This window comes from Amphiura filiformis, chromosome 20, assembly GCF_039555335.1.
Source record: "Amphiura filiformis chromosome 20, Afil_fr2py, whole genome shotgun sequence".
NCBI lineage: Eukaryota > Metazoa > Echinodermata > Ophiuroidea > Amphilepidida > Amphiuridae > Amphiura > Amphiura filiformis.
This window is the reverse complement of record NC_092647.1, coordinates 2,117,740-2,130,371: the sequence shown is the minus strand read 5'-3', so window position 1 is coordinate 2,130,371 and position 12,632 is coordinate 2,117,740. Positions and strand designations below refer to the sequence as shown.

Below are 12,632 nucleotides of genomic sequence, written 5' to 3'. Positions count from 1 at the left end.
GAGTCTGATGAGTTTATGGCAAAATAATTTATATAATAGTTTTCTATACACTTTCCTCAAACGTTGATACCAAATTTGATATAAAAATTTAATCATCATGAGCATAGGAGCCGTTGTTTGGAAATTCGTGCAATTTAAAAAATGACAAATTACGAATTGACCACGCAAAATCCAATGCATGGTATCAGCTTATTATGTGGCCTGAAGCAACCCGTACATGAATCATTGCACACTTGCTTGCGCACAATTGAAAGAGCGGGTTATTTGATTTGCATTTTGACATGCATGGGTAAACCTTTAACCTGCCGGCCTATTCAGGCGACGTAATTCTTGGTACTCACGCTAGCTCTGCTACGTGATACAATTCCCTATGTCATTTTTAAAATTGCGCGAATTTCCAAACAACGGTTTCTATGCTCACGATGATTAAACTTTTGATATCAAATTTGGTATCAACATTTGAAGGAAAGTGTATAGAAAACTATTATATAAATTATTTTGCCATAAACTCATCAGACTCTGATTAAATGGGGATGGAACTACTGGAGACTTTCTTTTTTGGCTGTGTTTATATAGCTTTGTTAGGGCAGAGCTCATATTTCTTGATTGATCTAGTATAGAGTAACCCTCACTCCCAAATTAACCAATGATTCCTAATAAATTGAGAATATAGGGCACTACCATCTGATTTCAAAAGACTCTCCGCAAGCAGGTCATAATAACATCCTTGACTCGAGTACCCTTCAGAAGTGTCGAGATATCTTCAATGGTTATTGACACCATCCGAACCACTGTTGTCCAGAGGTTGACCTGACTCATTCCCAGAATGCCTTGCGCTACAGAGATTTATCTCCATTTAAAATAATGAAGAATGCAGTGGATTAAATGCTACTTCAGAAAGGTATTGTTGTCATGACTTCATTTGGCCAGCAGAATGATATTCTTGGATGTTTCTTAGTACTTACACCAGCGAAGTAGTGGAATAATACTTAGTTGTCAAAAATGTTGTAATGTTTGCGAGTGAATTGAAGTCACAGCTGAAAGTAAAACACAATACGAGTATGACATGTGTTTTAATGTCGCCTTTTAAAACATTGTAATATTTTATTTTTTGATAATATTATTTACAATATATACCGTAGAATTCCGTCTACAAGCATATCCCTCTTAATGGGGATGTTTGACGAAAGAGAAGAAAGGTAAACTAATGCAGATCACTCAACAAAATTACAACATTATTTGGTCCTAAAATAATACATGTTTGTATAGCCACCTGTATGTGATCGATTTTCAGAAAAAATTCCAAATAATGTTGTACTTTTGCAGGGTGTCTGCATTAATTGCCACTTTGTCGCTTTCGTGACAAACCCTCATTAGGAAGCATATCCATCTGAGTGGGGATTTTTGACGAAAAATACGAAAGGCAAATTAATACAGGTCGCTTCATAAAAATAACAATTTGGTTTTACAATCACACACGTTTATATAACCGCCTTTATTGTAATTGATTTGCTAAAAAAATGTCCAAATAATGTCGGAATTTTGCGAGGGCGTCTGCATTAATTTGTCCGTCGTCTCTTTTATCAAAAACCCTCATTAAGAGACATATGGTTGTAGATGAAATTATATGAGTACATGCATCCAATACTGAAGATCATTGTAAGTGGCAAAAAACTGGCAATAAAGAAAAATAGTGAATATTCTCAGTCATTCAGTCATTATAATCACAAAATAATAATATTTGAAACCATCAGACTTCATCAAGCAACTGACCCGCTGGACTGGGTTGGTTTCAGACGCAACGTAGCAAGTTGGGAAAAAAAAAAAGTAAATTCTAGTGTTTGATTGAATTCAAAATCTTGTGATTTTCCTTCTTTATTGCTGATAAACAGGGGCCGTTTCTTACAAACTAAATATCATCAACAATCAAATTGTGTTATTTACAGTAAGATTTGTGATGACATGTTTGAAACTTTTATGACACAATACACCCAGTTTGAAAGAATTTGATGGAAAGTTTCTTATTGCAAAACTTCGTTATTTGGTATTTTACTGGAATCAATTGATTTTAATTTTAATTCCTGTCATTATGCTGCAATGCATTGTGGGATACAACCTCAATGTATGGTCAGTCAGTGTCGTCATATGCTGTGAAAACTAATCAAGTAGCTGGATTAGAAGCGATGTAAAATGGCTCCATGTCTTTATCAAACCCACTTGACACCATTCCATATGTTTGTTGTACCAATAATAATACGCTTGGCTTCCCTGAGTCATGCATATTGTTAGTGGATTCCCTGAATTTAATCAACCGAATGGTACATAAGAATTTTCTATAAATTAAAGTAAATATAATTTTGATTTTGAATTTAAAGAATTTATTATCAAAATCATTATCAACATTTTAAAAACTTAAAAGGAGACCAGGGTAGATTGCTTCGTTCTTTAAAACCTTACTACTGCACCATTCTTGTAAAGCGTGTTACACATTCACTTGCTAGACAGATGAATAGACAGACACACCCCACACCACCACCACCACCACCACCACCACCACCACCACCACCACACAGACGAAATACCATGGCACCATCATCCTCAATCCTGCAGCGAGGATGCGGCTTGTATTATGACAAAAATACAATCAATGCAGTTTTACCACAATCCGTAATATCAAGTTTTAACATCTGATGAAAGGCTTAAGGGGTACTACACCCCTGGCAAATTGTTTGCATTTTTCTATAAAAATTATAGCGCATTGGTGACAATTAAGATATGTATATTATAGGGACAAGGACTGCAACTACTGCACTGAAAATTCAGCAACTCAAGGCAAGTAGTTATTGATTTATTGATCAAATATTGGTTTTCCCTTATTTTTGACTGTAACTCCACAACTGATGTATATGCTGAAATAAAATTTCCAGTGCAGTAGTTGTAGTCCTTGCTCCTATAATATACATATCTTACTTGTCACCAAGTATCCCCTTAATTACACCAGTGTCTCTATAATCTTGAAATATTATTCAATCGTTAAAAATTTGAAATTCCCGTCAGGTGCTCATCCTAGGAAATCCCCAAAATCTTGAGAGTCGTGATAGAAGTATTGCTTTTCACAGGCGGCATAGGACACGCAACACGGACGTACGAGGCTGGCGAAGATACAGGGCTGACAGCCCCATTCACAATACACGGTTAGCGATTATAAATGGACAATTAACATACTTGCAGTGGGGTACTTTGCAGAACCCCAACGGTTTTAGAGTAAGATAATTTTGCTTTGACACCACATAACAAATTTAGAATTGTTTGTGAAGATTTCATGATTATGTGTTAATCCAATGGCGACGTCAAAATAGCGATATCGCATCCACCATCATCTGGCTTTTCAGTCCCAACTGTGTATCAATCTTTTCATATAATGCGCCTGAAGAATCAATGGAAGTGCGTATAACTTATGTGGTCGTTTCAAAATTATGTGTAATGCACAAAATGATAATAAAGTACACACAAGATCATGATCATCAGAATGCGCGGTGCCATGGTTGTTTTCAATGAAAACAGTTTAAGTATGAATGAATATGTAGCTCGTAGAGAAGGGTCACTGATCTACACGCAGTGTAATTATTGTTTAACCGAAATGAAAGACAAATATAAAATCAAGGTACATCATTCGCTTACATAAGAATATGAACATACTTTGGCTAACAAGAGGGAACGCCCTTTAGATATCGATTTCATTTTGCCCTTGACAATCATTGAAAATTGTGCCTTAGTTTATAAAAAGTGGGTTTCATTTGGAAATTTTTCAAAATAGGAAGACATATCTAAGACACGTTTTGTGACACGTCTCCAATCACGTCATGTCCTAATGCAAGGCACATTCGTAGATTTTCTGGTTTAATGTAATGTGTATGCATCAATTGTGCAAAATCATACTATGAATATGGCGCGTCTCAGACGAGACATGTGTTTTTTATGTTTCAAGATAATTTTGCTAGGTAAGCCACTTTACAGGATGATTTAATACAGGTAGCCACAGTTGAAGTACATATTCCATCTCTTCGCCAAGTTCATATTCTTATGTAAGAGAATGGTGTCTTTCAATTCGGGCAGTTACAATAATTACCATGCGTGTAGATCAGTGACACTTCTCTAAAGCTACATATTCATTCCGCTCAAACCGTTTTCATTGAAAACAATCATGGTACCGTATATTCTGATGATCATGATCTTGTGTGTACTTTTATTATTTCGTTGCATTATGCATAATTTTGAAACGACCACATAATCAAACGCACTTTCATTGATTCTTCACTGCACTATAAGAGAAGATTGATACACAGTTGGGACTGAAAAGCAACACTTCTATCACGACTCTCAAGATTTTTGGGATTTCCTAGGATGAGCACCTGACGGGAATTTCACATTTTTATCGATTGAATAATATTTCAAGTTTGTAGAGAGACTGGCTGAATTAAGCCTTTCATTATAAATGCAATAATAACATCAAAATGTTAAAATTTGGTATTGCTGAATATGGTAAACCTACAGTGACTGTGTTTTTGTCATAATACAAGTCCTGCATCTTCGCTACAGGATTGAGAATAATGGTGCCATGGTATTTTGTGTGTGAGTATGGTGGTGATGGTGGTGCTGGTGGTGGTAGTGGGAGTGGCGGTGGTGGTGGTGATGGGGTGTGGGTGTATCTGCCTATCCGTCTGTCTAGTGAGTGAATGTGTAACACGCTTTACAAGAATGGCGCAGTAGCAAGGTTTTAAAGAACGAAGCATGCTACTCTGGTTTACTTTTAAGCTTTTTAAAAATGTTGATATTACTTTTGATAAAAAAATTCTTTAAAATCAAAATCAAAATAATATTTACTTTGATTTTTAAAAAAATCTCATGTACCATTCGGTTGATTGAATTCAGGGAATCCACTAACCATATGCATGTCATATGACTCAGGGAAACCAAGCGTATTATTATTGGTACAACAAACATATGGAATGGTGTCAAGTGGGTTTGATAAAGACATGGAGCCATTTTACATCGCTTCTAATCCAGCTACTTGATTAGTTTTCACAGCATATGACGACACTGACTGACCATACATTGGGGTTGTATCCCACAATGCATTGCAGCGTACTGACAGGAATTTGAATTAAAATCAATTGATTCCAGTAAAATACCAAATAACGAAGTTTTGGTATTACATATACCAATTAGAAGTTTTCCATCACATCGGGCGTTACTTGTCATAAAAACATGTCGTCGCAAAATGGAACACGTTCCTTCTTTATTGCTGTTTAAGGGGGTACTACACCCATTGATTTTTTTGTTGCATTTTTTTGCATTTTGTGAAGAAATTACAAAAAAAAATTGGACAAAGTGGTATGCAAAATGAGGGGGCAAATCTTCTCGTTTTATTGGTGGCATCGGTATCAACGTAGCTTACATGCTTTTAAAAGTAGAAGCCAAAAGGTGGTACATCACTGATGATTTAAATTCACTTCATTTTAGAAAGCTTACTATCAACGGATTTCGTTAAAATTTTGGATATGTGTTGCTAACACATTAGGGAAATAAAGTTGATATGTAAAACGGGAATAAGTGGTTCCTGATTTCTTTTATGACTTCATGAACTTGGTGCTCCACAACTATCAAAAAAGGAACTGGTTAAAATGCTTCTATTTTCAATGTTGAGCTATATTTTGTATTTTTAACTTGCGACATTATTTCACTGAAACTTAATTAAGCCACAGGTAACAGGTTACCACAACCATACTACAGCAATGTTGAAAAAATTTGTATTTCTTGTCACCTATACCACCATATTGGGTAGTTTTCCGTAAGCTTAACTTTTGTGATTTTGGTAACTATTTTATATTTATTTGTGAAATCCATCTCAACTAGGCATTCTAAATTGTACTCACCATTTACATCCCAAGGTATATTAGTATATCCACCTTGCACTTCTCGATATATATCCAGTTAAAGACAGAATATCAAAATTATGCCTCATTATGATATCACAGACTCTCACATGTGTATTCAAAATTGATGCTTAAATTTGACCTGAACCAATTGACCTATAACCTGACATACGGTGACCTAATAGCCTTTTCTTCTCCTAACAACACATTATAGTATTAAATTGACTAATGACTATGCATCCGTTGTGTAAGTGTTTATTTAATTTATTCAGTGTTATATATTTTGCATGCACCACTAGATTTTCTATAGCGAGCATAACAAAGGATTTAATGTATTCTATTCATGTACCCTACTTGAACATGTTGAATAGAATAAATTATGGTTTGTTATGAAACACGCATCTGAGTTACTAGGATACAGTAAACAAAAAATATATAGGGCTAAAATGACTTACTAAAATGGTTTAAAAACACTTTGTATGTAGATATATTTTATAAGTTCAGGACATGAGGTGATGAACATATTTATGTACTTCATAAATTTGCAAGAAAAAAAAGAAGAGGGGTACTGATGAAAATCAGGGTATTATTCCCCCTTAAAATAATATTCAGTGTTGGATGCATGTACCCGTAGAATTCCATCAAGCATATGCCTCTTTTTGAAGGTTAGGGTTCTTGAGGAAAGTGACGAAATGGAAATTAATGCAAAATTACGACATTAATTGGAATGTTTCAGCAAATCCATTACAATATGGCAGTTATACATACATGTATTATTGTAAAACTTAATAATGTTGCAATTTTTGTGGAGTGACCTGCATTAATTTGCTATTCGTATCTTTCATCACAAACGCTCATTCAGAGGTATATGCTTGCAGATGGAATTCTAGTATAATTGTCTTGTAAATTACAATGTTGAAGCAACATTAAAACACATTTCATTCTTGTATTGTGCTTCACTCTCAGCTGTGACTTCAATTTCCCCCGGGAATTTCCCCCAAACATTTACAACATTATTTTGTGACTGCAAATAAAATTATTCCATCATTTCGCTATAGATAATATTAAAGAAAACACCCAAGAATATCATTCTGTTGGCCAAATAAAGACATAACATATTTGTCAAATTAAGACATAACATATTTGTCAAACAAGTATATAGCATTTAACCAAGTGAATTATACGTTATTGTAGATGGAAATCAATATATTTAGCGCAATGCATTCTGGGAATGAGTGAGGTCAACCTCTGGACAACAGTGGTTCGGATGGTGTCAATAACCATTGAAGATATCTCGACACTTCTGAAGGGTACTCGAGTCAAGGATGTTATTATGACCTGCTTGCGGAGAGTCTTTTGAAATCAGATGGTAGTGCCCTATATTCTCAATTTATTAGGAATCATTGGTTAATTTGGGAGTGAGGGTTACTCTATACTAGATGAACCTCTAACCTCATAAGAAATATGAGCTCTGCCCTAACAAAGCTATATCGATGACAGAAATGCTTCGATTATGATGTGTCATAAGTGAGGGTCAGTTTACGTCCAGTGAGATAAATTATACTTAAAAACATAAGAATTATCTAGGCCCCAATTCATCTGATACTTAGTCTAACAATCTCTATAGTCGTTGGTTGCAATATAATTTGGATGCTTATAATGTTTGATAATCTAATTTGGTTGTTTATATTACCTGGTAATATTCTCTGTATTCCAAGGATTGAGAAGGCAAAATACAGAGTACCCTTATCTAAAGCTTAAAAGTCCATATAATGTACTGAGAAATCAATCTAACAAACTAAAAAGACAACTATACAAGACTAACAGGACTTTACCCTTGCCTACATAATAACCATAAATTTAATTTTGATGGATGACTTGCTCTGGCGATGCAATTTACACGGGGACATTTGTTTCCAGCAATATGATCTGAATCAACTATACCTGGGGCCCCCCTATGTGACCTATAAAACCATAACCAGGTAAATACATAACAAAAGTGTGCAAAAGCCATCAACATTCCAGAGAAACTCTCTGAAGAGTGTAGTACTGTCTTGAAAAAATAGCCCCGGTTCTATTTTGAGGAAACTATGAAAGGTCAGAGGTCCAGGGATATTGCCTGGCAAAATTACCAATATACACGAGGACTTTCCCTTGCTGGAAATAAATTTCCAGCAATAGAGTCCTCGTGTAAACTGTGCATATTAGAGTTGAGGCTTTGAGTTGAACCTTTGAATCTGTGGACACAGCGAGTCAATGCAAATGCTTGTAAATTAATTGCTCGTCGAAGAGAAGTGTTTGTGATATTCGTGGTAATGAAGGAAGAAAGGTATAAACATTGTAAACACAAATGCGGTTTATACCTCTTATCTGTTTTAAATATTTACAACGGGAAAATACAAAAATGACGACCACTTGATCGTCGAACTTGTTTTACAGCAATAACACTATGGACCACAATGGCCTCATCCCAATGGCATAGCTCAATAACCTCAATTAAACAATCATAAAGCAAAATTTGACCTCAAGTTTCAGAGTATGAGTTTTGGTACCCAAATTTTCAAAGGTCATTCACTGAATGTGCAAATGTATTGGGGTTAAAGAACTGTGCCTTGATAGATGAACATGTTGTGGATCCTAGTGTAAGTGACATTTAAAACAGTCACTGCTAAAGGCCAAAGACCATTTGCAATAATTGCCGCCAGGTGTCCCTGGATATCGCATAAAAGTAACGGGTCATTCAATCGTCAGCCAATGAGATTGCGATAATTAATGACCTGAAGTTCTCTGTGATTATATTATACTTATGTTTGCTTTTTCTAATACAAAATATAATGACAAAAAAAAAGTTTCATATCGCTTATTCTTTATCCATTTTTATTCATTTAGAACTTGGAACGATAATAATAATATCAATACTTATAAAAGAGTTGAGTCAATATAAATTTGCAGCATTTAAACAATAACACAGATCCTATTGTTTTGATATAGAACTCCAAATTCAAAGAAATAGTGGCCATTCATAGTTAATTAATTTGTAAAATAATCTCTGCTTTTTATTTATCTTTACGTAATGTGCGTTGTTCTACAAAATGGTTCTTTTTAATTATATTGCAAGTCTATTTGCGGAACTAATAATCAAGAATCGCATTATCTCTTTAACATTAAGCGTATTCAACATTTTCAAAAACAAACTACACTATTCAAAGGTAATTACTATAGTTTGGACTTTCACATAAGGAATATTTAAATAGCGCTACTCTCGACAATTGATGGCACTGTAATTAGTCTCAAGTATTTGTTCTTGCAATAAAATGAATGTATCTTAAAACAGAACAATCATTGTAATAACCTGGTGTATGGGGATTGTAACAACGTATGGTGTAATGGCGTAGCTATAGGACACAAACGATGGAGACGTTAAAGATAACATTCTATGGGGAAAAAGCAATGAAACATAGTAAAGATTCAAATTCAGATAATTGTTCTCATGAAAACGCACAGAAAGACAGAAAGAGTAATGGCGCAACCATTGGGTACAACATTGGCTGCAAGATTAATCTCTTTCTATCTCTTTATTTTTTCTTTCTGCCACCGTTCTTCTCCTCTTTTTAATACTGTTTCGTTTTGTCTCCATCCCTTTTCATCCTAACCCAATCTCTGACATTGGTTTGCTTCTGTTTCCGGTTACCTCTCATTTTCGTTCGTTATCTTTTTGTTGTCTTCCTTTCTGTCCTTCAGCTTTGCAATCTCTCTCTTTTGTGTAATCTTTCTCTGTTATTCTTCTCTTTTTTCAACTCACTCACTCATTCACTAACCCTCCATCACTGCGATAACATTTTGCTCTTTTAAGATCACCAACCAAGTTTGCACCATTCTAAAAGCATTCGCCTCAAGCTATGTACAAGATGAGATCTCATGCCCGTCAATAGCTGCAAAGCCAGCCAATCCTAATGCTATGAATCAAAGTACCTGTCTAGTTGTAACAGTCTGTGTTATTGTAGAATTATGTCATTAAATCCACTATATCGTGATGATTAGAATAATATACACTTATAAATACCCAGTGTAATTTGATTTGCGCGAGTTCCCTCGAGATATGTTTTAATAATGAATTTATTTTTAGAAGATTTAATATAACAAATATTTCGTTGCAACGAGTTGCTATTGATAAAATATTGAAATAAATAAGGTTTGGAGGCTTGCAATTCAAATTGTCTTATTTCCTAATAATTGTGTGAACACTGATTATGTGAAACCAATTTTGTCTAAAAAGACACCTCCGAATAAGCATAATGAGAACAAATTTGAGAAAGCAGAATATTGAAATGTGTTCACTGAAAAGCAAACACACCCCATACCCCACATACATAAATATTTATTAGCCATTATAATTATTTGATGGTCCATATCCGGGTTCATACTATAATAGTGTTGGCAGAAACAACTTGAGAAAAAGTCTAGGTACTCTAAGTTTTGTTCTGATACGGCTAGAAAACAAATATAATTTCTGTTTCCCTTTTTGATGTATTATGTTAAGGATTGTCTGAAGATGTGATGTTAAGGGTTATCTGAAGATGTGATATCTTACAGTGCAAATTAGAGCTTTGCCAAACGTTGGTTCCTATCAACAGTCTAAAATAATTATTGGACGAAATTTAACCTATATATTTAGGAAACCAAATTGTTGGTTTCGTTTTTGCCCACTAATTAAAACTATAATTTTGAGTTTCTGCTTGCAATTAACCCATCAGTAAGATACAGGGTTGGTGCTCCCACAAAACCCCAAAAAGGAGACATCTTTAAAATATCATAATGACATTTCTATTAAAACATTAAATATTTTAAATTTCTACTTTATGCACCAACTACTGTATATCACCACTGATCACGTAGTTTAGAGTGTATCTGATATTGTAAATACGATTTGTTTTGTCATTTTAAAATTTAATTTCCACGTGTTTCCTCTTTACAAAATCTTCAAATATTCTTAGTTGATAAATCTTGACATTATTCTTATATTTCACCTTTATATTGACTGTTTCCATTTTATACCTTTTCTGTTATTCTCAGATTACCCACTGGCAGAGCCCACATATGCACGCATATTTTCCTGCGTTGAATTCCTTCCCTTCATTACTGGGTGACATGCTTTCCGATGCTATCAACTGTCTCGGATTCACATGGGTAAGTATTAACTATCAGAGCACAATTCTTTAACCCCAATACAATTATGTACATTCATTGAATGACCTTTGAAAATTTGGGTACAGAAACTCATACTCTGCAACTTGAGGTCAAATTTTTCACTCTTATTATTTGATTGCGTTTATTGAACTAAGCCATTGGGATGAGGCCATTGTGGTCCATAGTGATAAGATTCGAGGAGTTAGTGTAAGAAAATCCGATTTACAATAGCTGCCAGATGTGATATTTTGTGATATATACAATATAGTTTGCAGAAATTATCAAATGTCTGTAGGGCAGCTATTTGCAGATATGGCCTTCTTGCGAAAACATCTCGATTTGTATAGAACAATGATTTACCTGTGGCAATGATAAAAATGATAAAATATCAGATAAAATACCCACGTGGACATGATATTAAAAAATCAATGTAAACATTTGGAGCCATAGTGTGGAATATTTGATTTTAATAATATCGTTTTCTGACTAAACTATTCATCAACATCATATTTATGGACAATTAGTAAGATCTTATTTTCCTCAAATTAGCAAATTTTGTGCAATTACAAGTTTTAAAGACAAGCCAACTAAACAAAAACACTAAAAAGCTGAAACTCCAATATTTTTTATTTTTATCATCTCAATGCTCATGTATCATTCAACATAAACAAAGCACTATTTTCAAGGACGAGAACAGGTTCAAACTTTCAGGAGTCTACGGGTCTGTGATCAGGTCAAAGGTTAAACATTAAGGTCATGACCTTATGATACAGGTCAAACAGTCTCAGTCGCTGATGAAAGATGGAGTTCTATCTGAAAATTCCGAAGTAGGAATTAAAGCCATATTGTTACTTGTAACATTTGCTGAGGAGGACGCTCTTAATGCTTTTCTAAATTCTGATTGTACTTTAGTAAACAAGCATAGTACCCGGCAAATATCAAATATTAGGTGCTGTTATTGTGACAAATGCTGAGATTTGAAATAAAACGTTGGAGTACGTCGTTTAATATTACGATCGAAATAATGGTCGAACGCGTAAGGATTAGATGTTCACAATACTGTACGTACATGGCGTGTGGGAAGATCATAACACATCAAAAGGACCGACATCGGTCACAATCGACAGAGTGACATGCATTGGTAACATATATGCGTTGGAATTAAATAGTGGTTTTCTTTGCTTTGCCTGGTCAGTTTAGGTCAAAAATTGAAAGGGTACATATCCAGGGTACAGATCCAACAGTGAAACTAACATTTTGTGGAAAAGAAATATTATATGGAAATGTACCAATAATGGCTTTAATTTCTTGCGTAAGTTGCGTTTGCACAAAAGTTCAAATTTTAACCTTTAATACAACCAACACAGATTAACGCGGGAGATGAACTTTCATGAAAAGTGCACTACCGTCTCATTTGTACAATTTGATGCTTAAATTTATAATCTTTACCAAACATTTTGATATGTAAGTCATTACTATTGACAAAATGCAGCTGCTGCGGTGTGTCCT

General features: G+C 34.5%; 1 protein-coding gene across 1 annotated transcript in view; it reads left to right on the top strand.

Moving 5' to 3' along the window:
• The window catches only part of LOC140141917 (aromatic-L-amino-acid decarboxylase-like), a 95,454-nt gene that overhangs the window by 50,405 nt on the left and 32,417 nt on the right, over window positions 1–12,632 (top strand). Inside the window, exon 3 of the mRNA XM_072163795.1 lies at window positions 11,010–11,123. Within this exon, the coding sequence (XP_072019896.1) occupies window positions 11,010–11,123 (114 nt within the window). The remainder of the gene's footprint in view (window positions 1–11,009; window positions 11,124–12,632) is intronic.